The 26,438-nt window shown below is 49.0% G+C and overlaps 1 protein-coding gene and 1 long non-coding RNA gene across 3 annotated transcripts; one reads left to right on the top strand and one right to left on the bottom strand.

The window, feature by feature from the left end:
* Nucleotides 1-227: 227 nt before the first annotated feature.
* On the bottom strand, nucleotides 228-20,545 carry DENND2D (DENN domain containing 2D). Of its 2 annotated transcripts, none has more exons than XM_006045623.4 (12): nucleotides 20,349-20,545; nucleotides 15,605-15,780; nucleotides 14,612-14,724; nucleotides 13,856-13,925; nucleotides 13,097-13,174; nucleotides 11,684-11,824; nucleotides 9,418-9,566; nucleotides 6,006-6,183; nucleotides 2,868-2,909; nucleotides 2,423-2,507; nucleotides 1,846-2,085; nucleotides 228-1,374 (listed from the first exon to the last, which is right to left on the bottom strand). In XM_006045623.4, exons 1-12 carry the CDS (start codon nucleotides 20,404-20,406, stop codon nucleotides 1,298-1,300), a joined length of 1,407 nt encoding a protein of 468 aa, XP_006045685.3. In that variant the 5' UTR covers nucleotides 20,407-20,545; the 3' UTR covers nucleotides 228-1,297. The 2 variants fall into 2 exon arrangements, with proteins under 2 accessions (XP_006045685.3, XP_006045684.3); XM_006045622.4 differs by lacking the exon at nucleotides 20,349-20,545 and adding an exon at nucleotides 16,357-16,674.
* LOC112585595 lies at nucleotides 14,750-25,489 on the top strand. The gene is made up of 4 exons (XR_003110058.3): nucleotides 14,750-15,294; nucleotides 19,081-19,233; nucleotides 23,726-23,792; nucleotides 24,271-25,489. It is a non-coding gene; the product is annotated as an uncharacterized LOC112585595 (long non-coding RNA).
* The last annotated feature ends 949 nt before the right edge of the window (nucleotides 25,490-26,438 follow it).

Below are 26,438 nucleotides of genomic sequence, written 5' to 3'. Positions count from 1 at the left end.
CTGTGAAGAGTAGCAGCCTAGTTTGGGGTGGCATGTGGACAGTAGAACATGTGCCACCTGCAGCAGGTCTCTGTACCCCTGAAATGAAATTATATTGACTTTAACTTCAATTCAGTAACCCCAGTCTCCTGTTCCATCCTGCAACAACATTTTTGTTCTCTGTACAGGATCCGGGGGCCTCTGAGGGCCACCCACACATACACACATTAAAAACATGGGATTTTTGAAAAAAAAGGATGCTTCTAAAAGTTTCCCATCCCTTACAGTATTTAAACAGAAGCTGTCAGTAGAGATACAGAGGGAAGAAGGACCAGGTGACTACTAAACTTTGGACTTTTAAGATGATGATTCTCTTTTCTTCCGAGAGAAAAAAATGTCAATGTGGAGATCCCTCTGCCCTTAGCCAAAGAGTTGAACTAGCTTCTCAAAATAATGAAGTTGGAAGTAGGATGTCTAAAATGGAACGTTCCAAACTGGAAGTGATGGCCAGACAGACCTATTGATGGAAACAATGTAGTGTTCTTCACTGCCTTCTTCAGCTGCGATTCCTACTGTCAAGTCACTCTCAACTTCAGATATTTCACGAAAGGCTAGCAGCCTTTCGCCCCAGGATTCTGGAAAACACACCTAACTTGAACCAAGAACCACTGCTGTATCCTCAGTGCTGCTGCTGCTGTTACCAGTATCCCTCACCTCTTCTAGCAGAAGGCTCTCCTGGTGCCCATCATTCCCAGACACAGCACCAGAGTTCTGGGCACTGTTGCCAGTCCTCCGCATCTAGTCCAGTTTATTCTCACATCTCTTGCCTTGTTTTGCTGGTTATCTCTCCACAGTGGAAGCCAGAGATACACATGTAAAGAGCAAGATTTTCGTCTTTATTCTTATCCTCACATGTCCACAGACCTCTGTTTATATGTGAAGAAACTGAACATTTGGGCGACAACTTGTTTCTCTGTAGAGGATTTTGTAATAGTGCTTCCTGGGAGAGGGCAGTTCCAGAAACTTCTGGGGCTCTACACCACCTCTACTACTGTTCCTTGCCCTGTGTCACCTCTGCATAAAAGGCAGCTATGTGCCCAGCTCTGTGAGCACAGAGGTCCGAGCCTTCCAAAGTCTTGAGAAAGCTGATTTCAGAAATCCCAAACTCAAGACACCAACCTGAAGCAAGACCTGGTTACCAGGACTCTGAAGAAGGCTGTGGATTCTATTGACTGAGAGCTTCACATCATACCGTGCTGGCAGGGGTCAAAGTCCACTACTGGCCTATAGGTTTAGGCAGTCCTGTTCACCACAGCTCTTATTTCACAGTCTTTTCCTTTGGTTTCTTCTGTTTCTTCTGTTCCTCATATTCAAGTATTTTCTTTTGGAAATAATCTGTGGTGTTAGAGATATAGGTATTAGAGGCAGCTAATCTGGCCAGGCAGACTAAGATGAGCTCAAGAACAAGGGTCAGAGATACTCTCAGTGTCTGCTGCCCATGCTCGCCCACTATACCCACATTCCTGCCAGGATCCCCATGCCATCCTAGGCCTTTGTAGATCTAGGTATTCAATTAGGCTCCTAAGGGGTCCTAAAACAGAATAATTAGTAGGAATTAGCTCTAGACTAAAACAAAAAGCAAAGATCCTCCTACTGGCTGATGAACAGAGCAACGTCTACAAAACGTCAGCCTCGGAGGCATTTTCTTAGGCTTCAGGACCTTTCTTTCCAACCCCATTTGATAAGATCACAGCTATTTTTGTGAACCTCTCTTAGAAGTGCTCTTCCCTCCCCTCCTAGGACCACACCTGATTTGGAGGCAGTGACCCTCTGGGCTTGGGTTGATAGGGAGCTTTCACTGAGTACCTGCAGGAGGGTTCTTGCTCTTTTCGGCTTCTTGGATGAAAAGGGAGAAGAGCTGTGTCTTCACAAATTTCTTCACAAACCGGCGGTTGGCCTTGGAGGTCAGAGCCTTATAGAAGGCCCGTTCTTGGAAGCGGCCTTGCCCATTCGCCTCCCGCTTGATGTAGGAAGCATAGTGGCCCACAGTCTTGACAAAGAACTGCACAAAAGGCCTTGAAACATGCTCATTGATTTGTTCAGAAGCTGCAGGGGATATAAAGAGACCATCTCTGGGGTAGCAGAAGAATGAAAACTACCCACCCTTAGCTGCAAGTGGCTTTCATTGCAGGCTGAAAACTCTTGGGCAAGGGGTGGGGTGAGGCAGGGTTCATAATTACTGGTTGATGAAAATGTAAGACTGGAGATGGGTTCACCATTGCTTAGGAAGAGTAAAATCTCATACTTGCCCTTTAGGATCAAGGCCTCTGGGACTAGCCCAGGACTGCGGAGTGAATTCCTTTTAGTTCTAGAAGGGAATTGTTGGGAATCATGCCCTTAAACTATTTGGAGAAAGCCAGAATAAGAGGGACCTGGGACTTACTCTGTGACTCCTTGATGCCCTGACTAAGAGATTCTAAGATGTCATCCTGAAGCTTGGGTGGTAGGATGTCTTTTTCATCACCAACCTAGGGAGAGGACAGAGTCAGCTCAGAGGTCAAGCAGTCAGGGAGGAGGTGTGAAGTGTTGACAGAGAATGTGAGGCATGAATTCTACACCCCATTCCACCCCCAAATAATTGGCCACATACAAGAGAAACAACAGAAGCTTCAACTCTAAACACTAGGAAGTCTCTGTCCCTCTGGTATTCGGTCTATGTCCTTGCTCTAAAAGCACTAACACTGACTGCCTTGTGAAGTCACACTCTCCTTGAGAGAGGTGAAGTCTTGTTAGCATACTTAAAGTTTGTTAAAGTAGTGGAACTTTGATGAGCCAAGAGCAAGTGAGTTGGTTGTGGGTCTGCAAGGGATCTGAACCCAGACACTTACTGACATTAAGAAGGTTCCTTCACAAAGATTCACCAACAGGACCTGAAATAAAAACGGGACAGCTTGGTTTCTTCCCCTTTCTCTGTTTCTGCCTGTTGCTGTACCTTTCAGCCCAAGCAAAAACAAAATCAGCATCTTCAGTTCTCATTTCCTGTCTGCTACACTCCTTTCTCACCACCCACTCTTTCCTGAGAAAAGGGTATGAGGGTATAGGAAGCAGGAAATAGGGGAGAGAGCTAAGGAAGATGGGGTATACAATATGGGTAAATTGAAGCCAGTCACTCTCTCAATAAAAAAGCATTGATTATAGTAATAACTTCTATGTATGAAGCATTAAATGGCATACACTGTGCTCTGCACATCTTATCTCATTTAATCTTCCCAATGCTCCTGTAGAGGCAGATACTGTGCCTGTTCAGATGAGGAAATACCCAAAGAAGTTAAACTGCCTGAGGTGAACTGCTATCAAAGAGTAGCGCCAGTTTCCAAGCCTGGGTTGTGCTGTCCTTGGTAGCGCATCATTCTTCCTACAGTTCTTCAGTTCCCTTCCCTCTGGTGAGCTTTAGGACAGGGATGGGCATCTTTTGATTTTTTTTTTTTAATGTTTACAACAACTTTATGTTCAATTGCCTAGAATTCCATTTTTAAAACTCCCACAGGGCTTCCCTGGTGGCTCAGTGGTAAAGAATCTGCCTGCCAGCACAGGAGACACGGGTCTGATCCCTGATTCAGGGAAGATCCCACATGCCACAGAGCAATTGAGCCCATGTGCCACAACTACTGAACCCAGGTGTTGTAACTACTGAAGCCTGCATGCCCTAGAGCCTGTGCTCGGCAACAAGAGAAGCCGCCACAATGAGAAACCCATGCACCACAACTATGGAGTAGCCCCCCGCTCTCTGCAACCGCAAGAGAAAAGCCCACACAGGAACGAAGACCCAGCACAGCCAAAAATATATAAATAAAAATTATTAAAATTCCCACAAGAGCTTTGGACCTTCCAGCAGGGAAGAGTGAGAGGAGAAAATAAGCCTGGGGACAAAAGGAGGAGGGACGGAGAGGCAGTCATCACATGTTGGTAGGGTGCAGGCAGGACAAGCACAGGGCTGGAACTCGGGGGACCTGAGTTCTAGTATCAGCTCCATCACTGCCTAAGGGGCCTTTAGTCTAGACTGGAGATGACCAATATGCATCCTGCCAATTAGATTCCAACCTACAGACCTGTTTCTTTGAGACTTAGAGAATTTTCAAATCATTGAATTAGTTTCCAATATTTAAATTAAAACATTTCACACAGAATTTGGATCTAGGGCTTCTCTGGAAAAGTCAGGAGTTCTAACACTGATCCACATTCAGAGGGAACTGAGTTACAGCTGCCTCCTTTAGGCAAGGCAGGTGCTCAGCAGTTTATCATAATCCCCCAAAGCCTGTGTTGGCCATTTAAATGCCTGCTGGGTCCCTCTTTTCAGTTTGTGACCTTGGTCTCGACAAGAGGGTGAGTGATCCCTCCATGCACCCATCTCCCTAATAAAAAGAAGAGAGAAATAGGAATGTGTGCCAAAAGACAGAGCAGGCACTGTAATTATCCATCATCAGGGGAGAAAAGTTGAACTAGTTCAGGCATGAAACCACTTGTATACATAGGCTGAGATGCCTTCATTTAGGGCAGGCTGTTCAGTTTGTGGGCTGGGAGGTAAGAGCATGTGTAAAGAATTTCTTTCTAAAGTTGTTCCCAGAAATCTTTCCAGTACTTGAGTATATTACTGTCTGTCCAAGGAGCCCTTCCAAAGAGCTGACCTGGGAGTCAAGGAATGCCCCATCTCTCTCCCTGACCCCTAGCCCTCTCCCATCCCTACCCCCTGCCCATTTCATCAGCTGGGGCTCTTGGACAGCACAAGCTGGAGTCTGACTAGCCTTGGGATGTCTTCCCGCCAGGCCACTGGGGGAGAAATCACAGCGTCCAAGAAGATGGCGCTGCAGCATCAGGAAGTTTCATAACTGCTGGGATTGGGACACTTATTGAGTCGTATTACTAAACATGGGGCTGACACTCTGTCCCAGTTAGTCACAAGGCAGAGGTTGGCTCAAAGGGCATGTGTGCTCAGCAGTTCTGAGGAGGGCAGGGCAGGCTAGGGACACAAGGAAGAGAAACAGCCTGCTTCTTCCCAGCAGCACTGCGGAAGAGGTGCTTTGCTTCTATCTCTGCTAGATTCCGGGATTGCCTGTGCAGCCTCGATAAGTGGATTGAGCTCTCTGGACCTTGGTTATTTCTTATGTAAGTGGAGGAAGTCCTCCCACTAGGGCTGGTGCATGCCTCCAGTAGCTTACTTCGAGGCTCTGCCTCCTCCCTTTCTGTCTACACAGAGGGAGTCGGTGGTTAGCCAGACCAACCTAAGTAGCTCTTTTGGCTTGAGATTATAGTAATGTTCTATCTCTTGAAAGTTTCTGTTGACAACTCAAGCAAAGCAGAAGTTGTTTTTCCACCACTGGAGGTAGGTTTATGTAATTAACACCCATTCTCACCACTGAGCTCTTTGGTGTATCTGGGGGTACTGCCAAGACTCAAGAGGCTGACAAAATCAAAGGGGATTTGGACCAATATCCTCATTAACCAACTGAGCTCTAAGCTAATTGGAAGGATGACCCCTACTACAAAAAAATATCTGCATTTTCAAAACTCATTGTTTCCAGGAAGACTGTTAGTTCACTTCCAAGCAATGTGAATAAATTCCAGTGGGGTGTGTGTTGTACAGACCAGCTGTGCTTGTCCATTCAGAAGAAAAATGGGACACCCAGGGCCTGCTCACTAGGACTAGCTAGCCTAGTACAGTTGGGTGAAGCCCAAATTAGCCATGTGCTGCCCCTTACGTCCAAAGGGAAATCATTCAGAGAAGGGAGCAGGCACTTACTGAGTATCAGCTATATGTCAGGCACCAGGCTAGGTGCTTTATGCTGATTTTTTTCCCCTAGGATCTTTAGGGTCTAAATGTTGCCATTCCAGTTTTACAGATGAGGAAGCTGAGGCTTAAAGAGGTTAAGCAACTTGCCACAAAATCACACAGCTATTAACAACAGAGGTGGGATATGGATCCAGGTCTGCCTGGCTCCAAATCAGGCCCCCTTCTTGCTGCATCGTACCTCTTCCATGGGGCTGTCCAAAACCTCCTGCCGGAAGCGCATTTGGACTCCAACCATGAAGGGAGTGGGGCAGCAGACAGTTCCCAGCAGGCTCTCGGGGACCACGGGGATGTAGGTGTGGGCCCAGCTGAAGGGGTAGAGCAGCGCGGCAGTAGCATGGATGCACTGAGACAGGGTGCTGGGGACAGGGCACAGAAAGTGAGAGTCAGAGGGGCCTGCCCAGGCCCCCACCCCCATGCCACCTCCCCACTGCCCGCCATTGACAGCAACTGCTCATGCTGGCTGTGCCGGAGCTATAGCAAGTCTGGGAGCCATGCCGGTCACAGAGTTTCTGGCTACCTGAAGCTGGGAGGAAGGGGTAGAAATCAGAAGAGGCTGAGGCTCCTCTCGTCAAGTATGGGGCCTCTATGTGATTCTTCTTTTCCACTGGGGCTGGGGTGGAGGGAGTGTCTTTAAAGAGAGAGGAGGAAGAGGAAATGTCTTTCATCTATGAGGTAATTGATCATTGATGGAGTCCCTTCTCTATGCTCACTACTGTGCTAGGGAAGTGGATACCAGGAAGCAAAAGACCAGCCCTGCTTTTAAGGCACACAGTGTAGTTAAGGAGACAAACATGTAAACACTGGGGTGCAGCAGAGAGGTCAAGTCTATTTCCTCCTTATCTCTCATCCCCAGGCTTTAACTCTCAGGGCTCCCTATGACCACTCATGGTTATTTAAACTTATCAGGTTGGTGCCTGAGCTTGCTTGGGAAATTCCTGGATTCCAGGAACCTCTGATCAGTAATTCCCACCCGGAAAGTCCCCCCAAGAGGACTCCTCCACCCTTTCCAAGGAAGCATTCCCTGTGTAATTACTGCCTAAGTCACAACTCAGACCCAAGTTCCCTCATGCCCCCTCCCTTTAACCCCCTCAACACACACACCCTCCCTGTCTTCTCTATTCTCCACTAGCTTTAGTGGCTCTTCATTTCTCCAAACTGCCCCAAAGCCAAGGCCAACAAAAACACAGATGCGGAAACCTTGTTTCAATTCTTCGTATCAAGCTAGCACTTCCTGAGTTAGAAAGATGGAGTCTCTGAGAGTCTAGCCAAGGCTTAGGCTGACTCGAAGTCCCTTTCCTGGCTGAGCGACAGAGATCTGAAACACTCAGTGTAGGAAGGAAGTGGGGAGTGGTGGGGTTTCCCTGAAGAAAGTTAACGCCTGAGAGGTGAGTCCTGCCAACCTTTGCCTGTGTCCAGGCCAGCTGACACCTGGAGTCCCCTTTACTTTCTAAACATTGATCCTAGGGGACAAAAGCCAGAATTCCAGCTCTAGCCACAACAGAAACTTCTCAATTCCCTACAGCAGCAATCCCCAAACTTTTTGGTACCAGTAACCAGTTTTTTTCCCACAGACCAAGGGCTGGGGTTGCGGGGGAGGGGTGGGATGGTTTCAAGATGATTCAAGCACATTACACTTATCGTGCTAATGATAATCTGTATTTGCAGCAGGTCCCCAGCATTGGCATCACTGCCTCAGTTCCACCTCAGATCATCAGGCATTAAATTCTCATGAGGAGCATGCAACCTAGATCTCTTGCATGCACAGTTCACAGTAGAGTTTGTGCTCCTATGAGAATCTAATGCCACCTCTGCTCTGACAGGAGGCAGAGCTCAGGTGGTGATAGGGAGTGGCTGTAAATACAGATGAAGCTTTACTCCGCTGCTCACCTCCTGTTGCATGGCCCAGTTCCTACCAGGCCATGGACCGGTGCCTGGGGGTTGGGGATCCCTGCCCTACAGGGCCAAGAGAGGAAGAGCTATGTCTAAAGCAAGAGATTTACACTGCTTCCCACAAAGATTAGCCCACAACTGGTGCCTTCTGGGGCTTCCCAGGTGGCGCTAGTGGTAAAGAACCCACCTGCCAATGAAGGAGACAAGAGATGTGGGTTCTATCCCTGGGTTGTGAAGATCCCCTGGGGGAGGGCCTGGCAACCCACTCCAGTATTCTTGCCTGGAGAAGCCCATGGACAGACAAGCCTGGCAGGTTACACCTCATAGGGTTGCAAAGAGTTGGACGTGACTGAAGCAACTTTGTATTGCACACACGGTGCCTTTTTGGTTATCACTGATTTTTACAGAATTTTCAACCCACAGACCCCACTGCCTGCCCAAACTTCCTTTCCTTTAAAACCCATGACATTCACCTGACCATCTGGTCTAACATTTGGGTCCCTAAAGTCCTTTCCTTCTTCTTTCCTAAAAGATAAAACCAGGATTGTGAGCTCAACATAAGCAGTTTTCTCCATCCACAGACATAAATGAGCCAACCTTCTACTGTCTTAAAATTTTTCTCCTGTCTCCATCTGTCACGTATCTCCCCATGTCTTAACCAGACTTGAAGCCTCTAAGAGGCAGAGACCAAGATATGATAGTATTCTGCTTCAACTATACACTATACAGGGATATACTCAACTATGAAATTATTATTAAGAAAAACAACTGGCACTTACCAGTGGGCCTGGCAGGGTGCTAGGTACCTAAAGTGCGTTACTTCATTTAATCCTTACTACGCTCTTATGAGGTAGACACAGTTGATCTGTCCAATTACAGATAAGGAGATCACGACTTCAAAAAGTTAAGAAACTAGGGACTTCCCTGGTGATTCAGTGGTTAAGACTCTGTACTTCCCTGGTGATTCAGTGGTTAAGACTCTGTACTTCCAATGCAAAGGGTACAGGTTCAATCCCTGGTCGGGGAACTAAAGATCCCACATGCCCATCCATCCAAAAAATAAAAAAATAAAAGTTAAGAAACTAACCTAAGGAACACCATATTGCTAAAGGTATAAGAAAAGAACTTGAATTGTTCTGCTGATTTCTACACTTGTGCTTCCTTTCAATCAGGAGTAAGTCTATATCTGCTTTAGGTCTAGGACCATCTTTTGTTTATCTGTATCTCCCTCATGCTTGGCATCTGGTTAAGAGTTGACACACATTAAGTGTTTGTTGAATGAGTAAATAAATGGACAAATGAGGTGTGTTTGCCACTAGGATAATGGGTTTGACCTCCATACCATTGTACATACACCTTCCTGCCCTGTCCTCCCTTAGCCTTTCAGGAGCAGGATCCTCTGCATCCACCCTAACTGGTTTTCCCCTAGGCTGTCACAAGAATGCTTCATGTCCTTCTCAGAGCTAAATCACAAACCTCCTTCAGGCTTAGGCAGCTATCAAGTTTGGAGGCAGGAACCAGGAATTACAACAGCTATTACAGCAGCTATTTTCTAGGCTTTAGTGCAGATCAAGACAGTGTGGAGGAAAGGTGAGCACACAGGTCCTACAGCCTGAGTTCCTTGGAGAACCGTCCCGTCTGTCCCCTGGAACCCAGGGATGCCGGTCAGTTCAGGCGACCTGCTCAGTGACTGCACCAACCTGAGACCTTCTGCCAAGAAGATGATTCTTCTTTCCAGCACTGCAGAGGCAAAGATCTGAAGAATCTGCTCAAAACTGAGGCAACGCATGAGAGAACGAAAATCCACGTGCTCTAGGTGGGAATCCAGGGGCCGTGTCAGGGAAATGAACTGTCGGGAAACCAGAGAGAGAGGGTGTTACCACACTGAAAAATCACACAAGCCCCAGAAAGCTGGGTCTCTACCTACCTCTACCCTATCCTCCCCAAAAGAGTATATCTGATCCTACCTCCCCACTACTAAAAATCCACCCATGGTTTCCCTCTGCTCGGAGGGTGATGTAAACCTCTGTGTGGCCCACAGCACCCTGCCTCCCTCACCACCTCCACCACCTTGCTTCCCCATGTCAGCTCCCTTCTGTTCCTTCAGCGTGCCTTCCTTCTTTCCTGCCCAAGGTACTTCCCTCCCCTAGGTTGCCTTTCATTAAAAAAAAAATATTTATTTTGTTTTATTTATTTATTTGGCTGCACTGAGTTTAAGTTGCAGCATGTGGAATCTAGTTCCCTGACCAGGGAATGAACCTGGGCTCCCTGTATCGGGAGCATGGAGTTTTAGCTACTGGACCACCAGGGAAGTTCCTCATTCTTTTTCTTTTTTTTTAATTAGTTAACTAGTTTTTCATTGAAATGTAGTTGACTTACAGTATTTTCTCTCTTCATTCTTATCCTCCTTTATATCTCAGAAGCTTTCCTTGGCCACCTAATGCAACACCCATTTCTCATCATTTTCTCATGTAGCATCCTGTTTTCTTTTCCTTCCATCAATATAATTTTCAATGATCTATTTATTTGTGTGTTTATTTAAGTCTGTCTTCCCCACTAGACTTTTATCTTCATGAGGTCAGGGACCACACTTGTTTTATTTGCCATTTTGTAGCCAGAAAACAGCTGACTCAAAACTCAACAGTTTTTGAAAAACTGAGATCGTGGCATCCAGTCCCATCACTTCATGGCACATAGAGGGGGAAAAAATGGAAACAGTGACAGACTTTATTTTCTTGGGCTTCAAAATCACTGTGGATAGTGACTGCATCCATGAAATTAAAAGATGCTTACTCTTTGAAAGAAAGCTATGACAAACCTATACAGTGTATTAAAAAGCAGAGGTATCACTTTGCTGACAAAAGTCTGTATAGTCAAAGCTAGTAGTCATGTATGGATGTGAAAGTTGGACCATAAAGAAGGCTGAGCACCAAACAATTGATGCTTTTGAACTGTGGTGTTGGAGAAGACTCTTGAGAGCCCCTTGGACTGCAAGGAGATCAAACCAGTCAGTCCTAAAGGAAATCAATCCTGAATATCCATTGGAAGGACTGATGCTGAAGCTGAAACTCCAATACTTTGGCCACCTGATGGGAAGAGCTAACTCACTGGAAAAGAACCCAATGCTGGGAAAGATTGAGGGCAGGAGGAGAAGTGGGTAACAGAGGATGAGATGGTTGGATGGCATCACCAACTCAATGGACGCGACTTTGAGCAAACTCAGGGAGATAGTGAAGGACAGGGAAGTCTAGTGTGCTGCAATTCATGGGCTCACAAAGAGCTGGACACAACTTCGTGATTGAACAACAACAACAAGCCGGAAAATAGTACAACTTGGGGCCTAGCAAGCCTTCCACACTTTTTTTTTTTTTGAGTAAGTGAAGATGCCCAACCCCTCCCCTTATTCTGATATGGGAAAGCCAAAGTTCAGAGGGACACACAGAAATATCCGGAATACCAGGGGTCAAGACTGGGATTCTTAAAACAATGTTCTACTTGCTGCTTTGTCTGTTTAGTGTCTTAAAGCAATAGCATCCCCAGTATCGAATGGGTGGGGACTCAGGGGTGGGGATGGGTGATAAGAAAAAGACAGGTGGAAGCCATAGGTAGGGATAAAGGACAGACACAGGAAGATAAGGGAGGTAATGGTGAAGAGTGGCAGTTTGGGAACTGGAGGCAAAGGCCATTCTAGTACTGGGAGCCTCCACTTACCATAGTTTATTATAAAAAAAAAAAAAAAAGATTTTGGTTACTTGAACAGTAACTAGGTCTTTGTGAGTATCAGGTTGAGGAAATCAGAGAACTGGGGTTTAAGTTCTGCCAATAATAATTTTAGCCAAGTGCCAGTCCCTGCCTAGCTCAGTTTCTTAGAATGTTAACCTGGTAAATGGGCACACTGTGATGGGAGGTGCTGCTGGAACCCACCCCCTCCACCCAGGGAGGGTCTCCCCCATTTTGCTCACCCACCTCAGTGCCTGAGTCAGGAATGAAGCTCTTGAGGGTGACAGTCTTCCCAGGAGCGGGGAAAGCTGCCTCTCGGAGGCCCTGCATGAATGGGTAGATGATGGCCATGGAGATTTGATGCCTCTTTTCCACTTCATCCAGGATCTGTATGGAAAAGAACCACAGGAGACATGACTCGAGGGATGCTCCTGGGCTGCCAGCCAAGATCGCATGTGTAAGGTTGCTCCAGCCAATCCTTAACTGGGTTCTTTCCTCTTGGCAGAAACCAGTCTGCTGTTTATCTCCTGCTCAAGACCTGATGTTTTTCCTAGCCTTCTTCTTTTCATCCTCTCTCTGCCATTTCATATTCCTCCCTTCTCCTAACGTCAACCTGAACTGCCTTCCCCAGGAAGTCATCCTAGAGTAAACTCATCCATGATGGTACCATGTTCATTTGTGCTAGCTGAGGCCTAGAAGCTGGGCCTTTTGGGTGCCACTCTGACCTCCAACTTCTACTGGAGACGCCCCAGGGCCAGGGACGGTCTCCATCTGCAGAACCCTATACAGATGAACCATCCGCCCAAGCAAAGGCTGGTGGAGTTTATTGCCTTCATCCCCCAAGGGGTCTGTCTGGGGCAGAGCCCTTTCTTGGCTACTAAGACATGCCCCATGGGCTTCCCTGGTCACTCAGTTGTAAAGAATCCACCTGCCAATGCAGAAGATGCGAGTTCGATCTCTGGGTTGGGAAGATCCCCTGAAGAAGGAATGACAATCCACTCAGTATTCTTGCCTAGAAAATCCCATGGATAGAGGAGGGCTACAGTCCACAGGGTTACAAGAGAGTTGGACGTAACTTAGCGACTAAAACAACAACAAAGAAGAAGAAAAAGACATGCCCCATCCATCCTGAAGGACTCCTTTCTAACCCCGGCTCAGATGTCCTGGCACAAGAAGACCTCAACTTCCCCTCTATCCTGGAAGGAATCAGAGGGAGTCCCCCAAGCCCCGTTGTATAATTGTCTTTATATTTGTTTAGCATTCTGTCTTCTCCATATATCATGTCATCTACACCTCACATCAACCCATGAGACAGGAAGATGAGGCATCATTACCTGCATTTGACAGATGAGGAAGCTGAAACTCCCAATTTCTAACCTGTAGCTCTTCTCATGTCCTACTTCAGCTGCTTTCTTACCTTGCTTAGACTCGGGGGCAGTGAACTCTCTGCAGGGGAGACAGTCTACTAGGTTCAGTTCCTACTTTTCTCTAAAGCCAGGTGAAGCCCACACCCCTCTCTGCCTGAGTGTCTCCAGAGTGCCTCGCCTGACCCCGACTGTCGGGGCGGAGCGCCAGGAGTCCAGGCAGGGCAGGCAGCCAGGCCAGAGCTGGAGGCCAAACAGGCCTGACAGGACTGGAGGAATCCTGTTCCACCCCTACCTTGGAGAACAAGCCGAAGCAGCCGATGCAGCTGATGATGCAGTACACCCTGGGGAGGCGAGGACCACGGCCGTCGGGCTGGGGAGGGACAGACAGGCTCCTTCAGTGTCGCAGCCTCTCCAAGGCCTCTGCCCAACTGGGGTTGGTGGGGCACAGGGCTGGGGCTGGGCTGGGGGAATCCCACTCGTGGGACAGGCAGCTGGGAAGGCCAGAGCAGTCACAGAAACCAAAAGACCATGGCCTTGAGGGGGCTGGTTGGCTTACGGGCAAGCACTGCCTCTGTTAGCACCAACACCCTCAGGGGTTGACAAGGAGGGAGCAAGTGTGTTGTAGAGACATGAAACAGCTAGGGACAGTGTGCTATAAAAGTGACTTGGGGAGACCCAAGGATTGAACCTCATGGTCCCAATCCCAAGCGAGGCTCTGGGAGGGCCCAGGGGCCAAGGCAACAAGGCCTAGATAGAGATGATGGAGAGCAGATTAGAATGAAGCATCCCACAAAAGGGAATGGTTGAAAGCTGGGCAGAGTAAAGACCCAACCCCAGCAGCAAAGGTGCCCTGTAGGCGAGGAGGGGTGTGTGTCTCCGTTCTTGTGAGGTTGCACAGGGTACTAATATGGCAGCAGGTGCTGGGCTGTGCTCTCTCTTTACAACCACCTCTGCCAAGGAGCCTTGGCTTTTGCTACTGAGGCTGGAGCAACCCCAGCTGTGGGGCAGAATAGGATGCAGAGAGGAGGGGGCAGTTCTGAGCTGCACAGACCAAGAGGCGCCTGCAGTATCCAATCTTCCTGCTCCCGTCCACATTGGTCAGAACGAACGAGAAGGTCTCCCTGAGGAAGAGCAAACAAGGACCCGGTTTGCACTAGGTTCTAAAGCAGGAAGGCAGTCGGCATCAGGGGGGCTGAGCCGGGAGAGGAGGGCCAAGGGAGCTGCTGATGGATCCCGAGAGTAATCATAACACCAGTCAGTTTATGTAAAGTGCTTACTGGTGTCAAGCTCTAAATGCATCATCTCATTTAATTCTCAAAACAACTCTTCGAGGAAGGTTCAGTTACTAACCCTACTTCAAAGATGAAGAAACTTAAACTCTAAGGGAGTATTTCTTATCCAAGGTCACTCAACTCATAGTGGTAAAGCCAAAATTTGAGCTCAGGCAGTCACATTCCAGGACTCACGGTGTAAAGGGCTTTGCCATGTAAGGATCTCATTAGTGGCCAAAGGACTTCTTTAGTGTCCATCTTCTGCCAGAGGCAGTCAAAACATAGTGACAATCACTTCTAGGACAGGAAGGAGAACCTCACCCTTCTCTGGACAGAAGAGACTGGTTAATCTGTTTAGTTAACATCTCTTGCCTTGAGAGACCCCAGGCAAGATATTCAAAAACAAATCAACTCCAGTCCCTCCCCAACAGGAAGGAAGCTGGTGAGAAATCCAGATGAAGGGGGCACAGGAATTTCGTGGTTCACACTGTTCCCTTCTCCAATCTCAGCCCCCTGTCCCAGAGCCAAGCCATTACCTGGGACACTCAGTGAGTGGGGCCCGCTCGTTCCCATCTGGGAAGCAAAACAAGGGGATGGCTCCGAGCAGCCGCTCCTCCTCCTCTTGTTGACCCCGAAGCAAGTTCTCTCGCTACAAAGAATAGGAAAAAGAGACAGGTGGGTGTGGAGGTAGGGGCAGGTGAAGAGGGCTTAGGGTCTGGCAAGCTTCTTTGGAGGCTCCTAAGCAGTCTGAGAAGCTTTTCCACTGGTGTGGGACTTAAAGCTTGCCTCTGTGCCCATCACTGCATGCAGACTGCATTCTGGGTCAGGCTGGAACAATCCCACAGCTGAAACAGCCACTCCTAGGCCAAGTCTACATGAACCTATGTTGGACTTCAGTATCCGTAATGGTGTTCATGGTCAGGAAGGGGGCCAGGACCACGCTGAATACAAAAAGGCCCAGAGACCACCCAGCTTCCTGGAAGGACCACATCAGAGAGATACCACATCTGAGAAGAGAAGCAGCCAGCTCAGTCGCCTCACCGCCAGCTCAGTTGCCTCACCGTCAGAGTTAATGAGAAGGGTGCCCTGACCCCACCCCTTCACCCGCCGCAGGACCAGACAAGAAGGAGCCTGATGCTTGGGCTGGGGCCTGCCTGCCCTTCCCTTCCCCTCCCACTCACCCCAGGGAGGGGATTCCTGCAAGGACCTCTGGCAGAAGGTAAGCTTCTCAACAGGGTGGCTGAGGATGGAATTGGGAAGTACTAGAAGGTCCCCCCAAAGGCAGAAGAGCTAACCTAGTTTCCTGGCTAGGGAACCTAGGTCTGTTCCCCACAAAGAGGCCAGACCTAGATTCTGTGGATGATAACGGAAAACAGGGCTGGGTCTGAAGGAAATGGGAGCAGTGAGTTCAGGGCAGCTCCAGCGGATCCCGGGCAGGGTGGGTAGGGGAAAGAGAGGGCACACCCCTCCCCATTGCCCCTCAAACATCTGAACCCTTGGCCCCCATTGCCCCTTCCTTCAGTCCTTACCTTGGGAAACTGGTAGATGATCCTGGGCTCATAATCTTCCCCTGAGTGCTTTTTTCTGAGAGAAACCACGAGGAGGTATTCAAAGAAGTGCTGCCCTCCAGCAAAGTTGGGTAGACAGTGCTCCAGGGCTCTTTCTGGTTCCTTCACTACTTCTCCCAGATTCTCCTGGGGAGGTCCTGAAATCAAGACAGCAGAGCCCATGGGTATCTCACTGATCTGGGGTCCCAGTGGAGGCTGTGGGGTTCTGGCAACTTCCGCACCTCCAGGTGGCCATGCCCATGCCGAGGTCCCCAGAGCCGGCCCAGCGCCTCACATCCCAGCATGGGCTCAGAGCCAAATAGGCAGTTTCTGTGCCTCCATGCAACATGTGGAATCACCAGGAGTCAAAAGAAGGAAAGAAACCACTGATTCAGAAGCCAAGGAAATGTACCGGGGAGGCTACCTGGGAGGCCTGCAGCCTCAGGGTAGTAGAGATTCTGCCTACCTGAAGCAATACACCCCCCAAGTCAACCTGGACTCAAGCAATCAGAACAGGCCAAGGGCCACGTGGCTGTGACCACACCAACCCCCACAGAGGGCATGACCGGCTCTAAAAACCAACAGGGGAAACCTCCCGGCTCGGTCACATGGGAGAACCGGGTGGAGGATGAGATATAAAAGGAAGAAGAAAAAGAAGTATTTAAAGAGGAAGAAATAACCCCAACAAAGAGGGCCATCCTGGAAAAAAAGGAAGTAGGCAATCTAGTCCAGACCTGCTCGGTGTAGAGGCAGTCGTTTGCGGAAGCGACTGAGGATCCCGCCTCCCACTTGTCTTTCCATCTTCTTGGGCCTGTCAGGCATGGAGTGCCCCCTTTCCTCCAATATAGACAGGCTAGAGAAAGCCTGAGAAACCCCCTGCCGTTTCAGTCTCCAGCAATGACTCTATGCAGCCAAGCCACGCGCTGTCTTCCAAATAGGGGAGCGCTGTTTCCATCCTGTGCACCCAACGGTTGAGCAAGAAGACTGCGGCGGGACCCAGGAAGGCAGCAGAACGCCTGCACCGACAGAGGCAGCATCCTGGCACTGCAGCTCAGACCTCAGCTCCTCCCAAGAGCCCCAGGGTGTGGTGAAAGAAAAGGTCATAGGCAAACACCCCCAGAGCCCAGCTGCTTCTGGGCTAAGGGCTTTTAATTCTGGGCTGAAGGTTGTGCAATGTATTTATGTACAACCTCTGGACAAGGAAGAATGCCTGATAACATCAGACTGTGAGCACCGGACCTCACCAGCCCCAGGACCAGGATCATAAATCTCCACAACTGATCCCTGATCATTCGCTTCTTAACCTCTGCACTGCCCCCTGCTGCACTCTGGGACGTCTAGGACTTCAAGACTGCAAGCAAGAGCATGGACCAAAGACTCCTCGCAGCAAGGTTGCCACGGCCTCCCCTGATTAATATCAATAGACTTGACCTCATCCATTATCTAGGTGGAGAAATTGTTCAAGCAAGAGCAATTCCTAGATGTTAGCACAAACCTAAAAGTCTCCTCTCCTGGTGGGGAGATAGAGAACAAAGTCCATCTCTGGGCTGGAGAGTTCCTGATATCTCAACAGGATCTTCCATGATGCATCTCTTACCCGCTATGTCCTAAGGCAGACTTGTCTCACTGGAACCTGTGCCAGGGATCCAGCAGAGAACCCCTCCCCCAGATAGAAAGCACTGACTTAGGACATTCTCCCTGGCCTACAGTCTCCCTGGACAGTCCCCTGGAGGGGACTGGTTGCATCAGCAGCCTAAGGGGCATTCGGTGGAATGGAAAGTGTCCACCCTACCCCTACTCCTGCTCAGTCTTTTTTCCCAGATGGTCCAGGTCAACAGTTCTACACAAGCTAAAAGCAGAACAGCTGGCCCCTGGAGCTCCAGTGATGCTGTGTCTGGAGGTTGGGGAAGAGAGACAGAATAGCAATCCATCACCTGGGATTCTCACATAAACCCTTGAGTGTGTAAATGTACATGGTAAGAGAGAAGGACTTTTGCCAAGATGCTGTCCCTAAGAGAAGCCTGGCAGCAAAAGGGTTTGATGCCAGTGTCTGCCACTCCTGCAAAGAATCAATAACCTTCTGGGAGAAAAGTGAGGTGCTGAAATAAGGGAGACAGCTGCTTGCTCTTAATAGCTCCAGACCTGACTTCTGTGGACTAGTAAAATCCGGTGTTCAGTGGCCCAGCCACGACTCCAGGGGAGAACGACAGTCACAGTAAATAAGAATGTTACAGTCTCTGCAATGGTGAGAACAGTACCCAGAACACTCAGATCTGTCACCACACATTACTTGCAGTCTGTACAGACAGGCTGCACAATACTCACCACCAATCTGAGGAACAGGTATCTCCTGATCAGAGGGGGAAACTGAGGCACAGGGTAATTCAGGGACTACTTGGGGACTACAACAGAATCTCTTGGGTGTGGGACTTATGAGAGTTTCATGTTCATGCTCCTACCTTCTGGATGCAGTACACACCAAACATCTCACAGATGTGGGATGCCTCCTGTTTGCAAAAGACCTTGGGAAGCAAAATCTTTTCACTGATCATTCTGGAAGCTAAGGAAATTATTTCTTTCCCTAAATCGTTTGGGTTGCATATTCAGCCCATTTCTTCCTGCTTTATCGGAAAAGCCAAGAGAACAGCAAACCTCACAAACTCAAACAGAAGGACTCTTGGGCTGCAGACCAAGAAATCCAGAAAAAAAAAAAAAAAAGATTGCTTCCTTCTCCCTTTCAAAGGGAGTTAACAACAGAAGAGAAAAGGTCCATCAAACACAGGTTTATAATGGGTCATCTCATTTAAGGGCTTCTCACTAAACAACAAAATCTCATTTAATCCCCAGAGCCCCAGAAAGGCATTATTATCCTGAATTTTAAGTACAGGAGGGAGCCACCCTTTCTAGAGAAGTCAGAAGTCTGGTTACACTTGTTCCTCCACCAGGAAGCCCCTCCCACAGCCCTCTGAGGAAAAGTCCCCAAACCAGCTGGAATATAGGTGAGGAGACTTTGTGGGACCTCGGTCTTGAAAGCTTCCTCTTCTAGCTCAGCCGCTCTCAATCCAGGACCACTGCCACTCCTCCCTAGAGGATGATTTATACTTGCTCCTGTGTGCGCGCACGCACGCACACACACACACACACACACACGGACACACATACATACGCACATCCTCCTACCACACAGTTGCCTTGGATCCAAAAGGGCAAAAGAGGGAGGGGAAACTCCAGGGAAGGTGGAGAATAGTACAGAAGATGAAAAGAGCACACTCTTCTGCAGGCTGCATGCCAGACCTCAGGACAGGTAATACTGGCCGTGCATCTTACAGTTCCTCACTGTCCAGGAAGCTCCTCCAGTCACAATTATCAGCCTTGTTCTGGAAACAACTGGAATGTTTCTTCTGGGTTGCAGAAGCAGCCATTCACACAGGTCTCTCTCAACCCTTCCATTCACACAGGCTTCTGAGGATTGAGAGAGACCAAGGAGACACCAAGACAGTGTTCTGCCGAGAAGAGAGGCCACCAGCCCCACCCTGCCTCTGCACCTGCCACCACTCACACCCAGGGCTCTGTCCCCACCTATGGTCTCTGACCTCTCTGCCTCAGCACAGGTAGAATGACCAGATAGATAATGAAAACCTGTGTTCAGTGAGAACAGCCAGGGCTGGGGGTGGGGGGCAGGAGTAATGGCAGAAGGAGCACTGATTTCCCCCTCCAGGGCTTGGAATAGAAGGAGGTCTCACTCACTGTTTTCACTGCAAATGTTAGAAGGGGTGGGCTCTCTGGGAATGACCCCTACTTTTCTATTGGTTCCCTGCTTCTCAAAAGGTGGGACCTCTGGACAGAGTAAAATTGTGGCTGCTGAGCCATAGGACTGGCTAGTGGTAGCAGCAAAAAAAGTTTGCTGAATTAAAAAAAAAAAAAAAAAAGAAAATGAATTCTGAATTCCCTTCCTTCCAAAACCCAGCGCTCCAGCTGAGTAGAAAGGAAACGAATATTGACTTCTAATTTAATTCCTACAACCCTGGACGGGAGGAATCCTTTTCGCTTCTCTAAATGAGGGATCGGGGATAAGGGAGGTTTGACTTGTCAGGTTCCCAGGCTCTGTGGAAGCAGCTGAGCAGGCTCTACCCCGGCTCTGCTCGAGGTCACATTCTCCAGGTCTCCTCCTCGCCCTTGGGTGCGGGTTGGGGGGCGGGGCGGGGGTGACGTAGCCGGGAAGAGAGGTTTTGTAGCCGGCGGCTCTGCACGGGGCAGAATCGAGGGCTCCCACGAGGGGAGTCCAGGGTTGGGGAGGGGCGGGGCGGGGCGGCGGGCGGCCCGGGGTAGAGGCAGGGTCTCGTGAGGGCGCCGCGGCCCCGGCGCTGCAGGCACCCTGCGGTTGCCCCACCAGCTTCCTGGCTGGAAGGACACGTGGCCCCGGGGCCCCACAGCGGTTTCCTTTGGCTGACAGCCTCCGCTTCACCCTCGCTGGCGTGGCTTCTCCTCTGACCTCCTACCCCTTCCTTCCCCATCCGCCCATTTCCACCTCTACCTGCGCCCTTTCTCTCTAGCCCGCCTGACCCCTGTCCAAGCCCCCGGAATGCCCCCCAGACTGCTCCCCTATCGATCGCGACCCTCTGCAACCCCTGCCCTGGCCCCCCGCCCCCGTCGCCTCCCGTCCTGGTCCGCGGTCCCCCAGCCGTCCCCGCGCCCTCGCCCGGACGCGCCCCGGCCCGGCACTAACCCCAGCGGCCGCGCTTCAGCCTCAGGCTGGCTCGGAGGCGGCGGCCGAGCCCATCCATGGCCCCTCGGGTGCCGGGCGCCCGCTCCCAGGTCCGTGGCGGCCCCGCCCCCCAACGCGCGACCTCCGCCGGCACGACACTTTCACTTTCCCGCGGGGGGAGGCCGAGGGAACCCGCCCGGGGCGGGGCGGCGCACCTTCCGGACTCCGGTCCAACCCCCGGCGCACCTGGGCGGGCCCGCTCTTCCCTGGGCCCCAGGCGGGGCGGCGTGCGGTGACAGAGGGCACCCGACGCGCGTCCCGGAGGGGCGGCACCACCTCGCTCCCACTCTTCGTGGGGCGCTCCGGAAAGTTTGACTTTCCCAGCCCCGCGTCTCCACGAAGTCTCCCTCTACCTCCGCGGCAAGCGCGGGGAGTGCCCGCTCGGTGAGCGTCGGTGCACCTTCCAGGTGGCTCGGGCACGTAAACCCAGAAGGAGTTTTCAGCGACTGCACATCTCTCCAACCCCTTCACCTCTACCGCCTGCAAGGCCTTTAGCCTCTGTCCAGTTCCAGATCTCTCTCTGTGTTTGTCCTCCGCGGGACGCGTATCCCTCCCTGAGTTGCTCTTTTCCCTATTCCACTTCTCCAATTAAAGGACCGGAGCCCTGTGGGCTCCTGAGGAGGGGCTGGAGAAGAGGCTTAGGGCCTGGACCCTGCCCTCCATCCCGCCTGTTCTTGGGCAGTTCAGCCAAAGGAGGGCAATCCCCACCCTGCCACGGCAGAGACGTGAAAGTCAAGAATAGAAAGCTCTTTGTAAACTCTTCTGTGATGTAAATTTAAGGGATGGTGATAATAAAATGATGCTAGTGATGATGACGGCTGCAGCTAGCCACACTCCCCTTCTAATCCGAATACAGCCTTTCAGCTCCTGCTCTGTGCCGCTCATCTTGATTAGCTTCCATACACACCTAGAAAAGTGTGTAGAAAATCCCCTGATGCTGAGAAAGATGGAAGGCAGGAGGAAAAGGGGACGACAGAGGACGAGATGGTTGGATAGTATCCCGGACTCAATGGACATGAGTTTGAGCAAGTTCCAGGAGATGGTGAAGGACAGGGAAGCCTCGCATGCTGTGGCCCATGGGGTCACAAGGAGTTGGACACAACTGAGTGACTGAGCAACAACATGCTGCTGCTGCTGCTAAGTCGCTTCAGTCGTGTCCGACTCTGTGCGACCCCATAAACGGCAGCCCACCAGGCTCCCCCGTCCCTGGCATTCTCCAGGCAAGAACACTGGAGTGGGTTGCCATTTCCTTCTCCAATGCATGAAAGTGAAAAGTGAAAGTGAAGTCGCTCCCATACCTTAAAATGAGGCTAAAACCTCTGTGAATGGAGAAATTGCTCAGTCAAGCAACAACATACACACCCAGATTTCAAGCTTCTGCTGTCAGAAATGAAAATTTGCATCTGATAAGCTCCACTTGCTCCCAGAGAAGTCTGCCCTGGTTCCCCCTCTGCTTCCCAGGACCTTTAGGGAAAAGATAGAGAAGTACAGAGTCCATCTGAAATATCTCCATTCACAGAGGCTTTAGCCTCATTTTAAAGTATGGGAGATGGGGGGAAGAAGACACTGTGCAAGAAATATGTCTGGGATCTATAGCAATGACTCCCAGACCCATAGCCCCTATCCTTTCCATGCATGGCCTCCAGGTGACTCTTCTGTCACAGACTGTGGGTGAGCAGGAGTGAGCCCTGGTATTAAACTGTCTAGCCTTAACCCGGAGGTTCTAAAAGTTGCCTCTTCTCTGGGCCTATGCAATTTTGTACTTAATTACATAGCCTGTTTCTGTTCCCTATTCTCTGTGAATTCCCACACACAAGGACACATGTCTTCATCAAGTACTTTCTCTTGGCTGCATTTGTGTCTTAGGCCTCTCTGTATAAGTACAGTAGTTGTTCATGATAAACTTGTCCAATTGGTTGAACATAACTGTGCCTCAATTTTCCCAATCTATTTTATGGTGGTCTTACCCAAACTACTCCCTTCCTTTAAAAACAGATGAAGAAATTTGTGTGTAAGTACACCATAAAGTTATGTACAAGAATGTTCACATCGAATCTTTTTTAAAAGAGCCTTGAACTAGAAATAACATCACACACCCATAAATAGTGACACGGATGAATCACAACATATGCTTGCAGTGGGGTACTATACAGCAGTAAGAATGAATAAACCACTAGTGCATGCAATAGCATGGCTATGTCATACAAATATAATGTTGAGCAAAACAGCCAGACACAATAGAAGACATATTTTAAGTTTCCATTTATGTAAAGCTAAAAACAAGCAAAATTAATATACGGAATGAGAAGTCAGGATGATGCTGCATTAGGGAGGAAGGAGGAAGTAATTGAGAACATCATAGGGCTTCTATGGTGCTAGTAATGTCTTACTTCTTAACTGGTGGCAGATGCATAGGTGTGCTCACCTATGCATGTGGTCATTCTTTGCAGTATATACGCACATGTACTTCTTTCTGTGTATGTGAAACTAAAAAGTTGTTTTTTAAAAGTATACATTAAGATGTTTGGATGATATAAATGGAGGCCTAAGCAAGTTGAGAATACTCTTGAGAGTCCCTTGACCTGCAAGAAGATCAAACCAGTTAATCCTAAAGGTAAACAACCCTGAATGTTCATTGGAAGGACTGATGCTGAAGCTGAAGCTCCAATACTTGGGCCACTTGATGTGAAGAGTCAACTTATTGGAAAAGACCCTGATGCCAGGAAAGATTAAAGACAGAAGGAGAAGGGTGTGGCAGAGGATGAGATGGTTAGCTAGCATCACTGACTCAATGGACATGAATTTGAGCAAACTTCGGGAGATGAAGGAGGACAGAGGAGCCTGGCTTGCCGCAGTCCATGAGGTCACAAAGAGTTGGACACGACTTACCGACTGAACAATAACAAAGCAAATTGAGAATTAATTGAGAAATTATTGGGATGTAAGGAAGTGGAGTTAGAGGGAGATTTGGGTTTAAAGTGGGATAAGATGGGGAAGATGAGAGCATATTTCGGGAATAGGGGCTGGAACCAGGGATTGGCAGAGAGGTAGAGTACAAGGAAGTGGTAGGTGGAACAAGGTCTGAGAGGGTTGAGAAGATGGAAGGGGCTTTGGCAGAAGACTGGCTTTAAATGGGAAAAGACCTTTATTTGTGGGAAATGGTCATAGATGTTGATTAATTTGTAGATGAGGAAGTGAAAAGTTAAAGGATAAAAAGAGAGGGCTCAGTTTCAACTAGAAAAAAATTCCACCTCCCCGCCGCTCCCCCCGGCCCGGCCTGCCCCCCGCCATTCTTGTAGTTTCCGCCTCCCACTCTATCCCTCTGCCTGTTGTCCCAGGGACTGGCTGTGGAGTGGAAGAAAATGTGCCAGCCTTTTCTTGAAGGTCTTGAAAGGAAGCCAACAGGTAAGTGTTATTCAGGAAGGCAGCATGGCTTGGGTGCAGAAGACCCATAGCAGAATGACTTGGGTGCATGGACTTAGCCCCAGGCTGCTGCTTACTTGCAGTCTTGGGTTAGGCTTTTCCTATACCTCATTCACACTGGGAAAGACTCTGATGCTGGGAAAGATTGAAGGCAGGAGGAGAAGGGTACAACAGGATGAGATGGTTAGATGGCATCACTGACTTGATGGACATAAGTCTAAGCAAGCTCTGGGAGTTGGTGATGGACAGGGAAGCCTGGCATACTGTAGTCCATGGGGTCACAAAGAATCAGACACAACTGAGCGACTGAGCTGAACTGATACCTCACTCTCCTAAAACAACAGAATCACTTAGCAGGGTGCTTGTGGAAACTAGAAAGAATTGATATGTAATCCAAATATCGAAACTTCACATATCCCTTTAATGCACATGTAGTCTCAACTCTGTCTTTTAATTGCAGAAGTACCATCTATGACCAGGCTACTGTTTCCAGGAATTTCTGGGAAACTGTTAAGAAGTATTTACACATTCTGAAAATGAATACCGGTAGTTGCTTGTCATCAGAATCTGCAATAGGGAAGCAAACTGTTACTTTCTCCTTCCTCAGTTATGCATGTTTGTCTCAAGACAACTACTGCTCTCCCCGTGTCATTTTGCCCAATTTGGACATTGGCCCTATCTCCTGTTCAATATGGTGATAACTGAGATCAGGAAATAGGATTTGTTATGACTTTGCTGAAGGTTTTGTGATAAGAAAAGGATATTTTTATGAAACAGAGAATTTCAAAACTAAGTATCACTGCTCTTGGGGTTTGCAGAGGGGTCTTGTCCTGGTACTTCTCTGCCTGCCCCTAGTCTGCCCCCATGTTGCAAGGACCAGTAGACCTGACTGCAGTGGAAATGCCCTGAACACAGATCTGCCTCTGTGTTCACGTTCAGGGGGGAACCCCTGCCCCAAACGACAGGATGTGATCTTGTCTTTTGGCACAAAGCATCAGAACAAAACCAGAGCAAAATACATCTCCAAAGAATGGATTCTTCAGTACAGAACAGCACTGTCCATAGTCCTGTACAATTTCTCTTCATAACTTGAGGTGCACAGAAGCTCAACTCTCTGTTCTTCAAGCCACCTTGGAGTCTTGGCTTCTGATCTCCTGCAAAAAAATGACTTGAACAACAACCCATACATCTTCTAGGAATAATCAACAATACCCAGAATTAGCAAAAGACCTCTGAATATTGGAAAAAAAGACTACCTTTTACATTCCCACAAAGAAGTCCTGAAGTCAAAGTTCTCAAACTCTCTCCTGGACTATAGTCTCTGCTCTGTATTTGGGTAAGTCTGACCAAACCTGACGCCTTCTCTCTATTTAAATCAGACCTTCCTGTTCCAACATCAGATCACCCTCTTTCCTTTGTTTTCTTAAAAGCACTTAACAATTTATAGCTATACATGTATTTCTGAGATTGGTTGGTCAACTATTCTCTCCCTTTCTAGAGTCGTTCCCAGGAGGCATGGATCGTGTTTCCTTTGCTCATCCCTGTGTCCCCAGTGCCTAGCACAGTGTTGGGCACACATTAGGTAATCAGTAGACATTTCTTGCCAGTACTCTTGCCTGGAAAATCCCATGGACAGAGGGGCCTGGTGGGCTGCAGTCCATGGGGTTGATAAGAGTTGGACATGATTGAGCAACTTCACTTTCACTTTTCACTTTCATGCATTTGAGAAGGAAATGGCAGCCCACTCCAGTGTTCTTGTCTTGAGAATCCCAGGGATGGGGGAGCCTGGTGGGCTGCCGTCTGTGGGGTCGCACAGAGTCGGACACGACTGAAGCGACTTAGCAGCAGCAGCAGCAGCAGCAGACATTTCTTGATTGAATAAATGAGTGAATGACAAGGTGGGTAGTCAGCCCAAAGTGTCCGCCTCTAAGGAGACATAAAGTTTATTGGAATATTTTGGTGTTCCAAGTTCTTTGTCAAGAAAGGTCCATCTAGTCAAGGCTATGGTTTTTCCAGTGGTCATGTAAGGATGTGAGAGTTGGACTATAAAGAAAGCTGAGCGCTGAAGAATGGACGCTTTTGAACTGTGGTGTTAGAGAAGACTCTTGAGAGTCCCTTGGACTGCAAGGAGATCCAACCAGTCCATCCTAAAGGAGATCAGCCCTGGGTGTTCATTGGAAGGACTGATGTTGAAGCTGAAATTCCAATACTTTGGCCACCTCATGCGAAGAGTTGACTCATTGGAAAAGACCCTGATGCTGGGAGGGATTGGGGGCAGGAGGAGAAGGGGACGACAGAGGATAAGATGGTTGGATGGCATCACTGACTCAATGGACAGGGGTTTGGGTGGACTCTGGGAGTTGGTGATGGACAGGGAGGCCTGGCATGCTGCGGTACAGTGGGTTACAAAGAGTCGGACATGACTGAGTGACTGAACTGAACTGAACTGAAGTTCTTTCAGGAGTAATACTCAGATTACTTAACTCCCAGTCTCTCTTTCTCTCTCTCTCTCTTTTTTTTTCTGAAAGAGTCTTTGATCAGAGGTATGTCAGATCAATGAGATCTGATCACAGCAATCCCAGTCTCCTTTCTTGAGAATGATTGATAGCAGGCAGGTGACTCAGTTCT

This window comes from Bubalus bubalis, chromosome 6, assembly GCF_019923935.1.
Source record: "Bubalus bubalis isolate 160015118507 breed Murrah chromosome 6, NDDB_SH_1, whole genome shotgun sequence".
Classification (NCBI taxonomy): Eukaryota; Metazoa; Chordata; class Mammalia; order Artiodactyla; family Bovidae; genus Bubalus; species Bubalus bubalis.
Note: the sequence above shows the minus strand (reverse complement) of the source record. Positions and strands in the feature narration are given on the sequence as shown.

Excerpts from the sequence above, each read along its gene's own strand:
- DENND2D (XM_006045622.4), bottom strand. The coding sequence starts at position 16,444 with ATGCCTGACAGGCCCAAGAAGATGGAAAGACAAGTGGGAGGCGGGATC. Across the intron at positions 6,184-9,417 it reads TTCTTGGCAGAAGGTCTCAG|CACCCTGTCTCAGTGCATCC; the intron begins GTTGGTGCAGTC and ends CCCTGTCCCCAG. Across the intron at positions 2,508-2,867 it reads AAGGAACCTTCTTAATGTCA|GTTGGTGATGAAAAAGACAT; the intron begins GTAAGTGTCTGG and ends TCCTCTCCCTAG.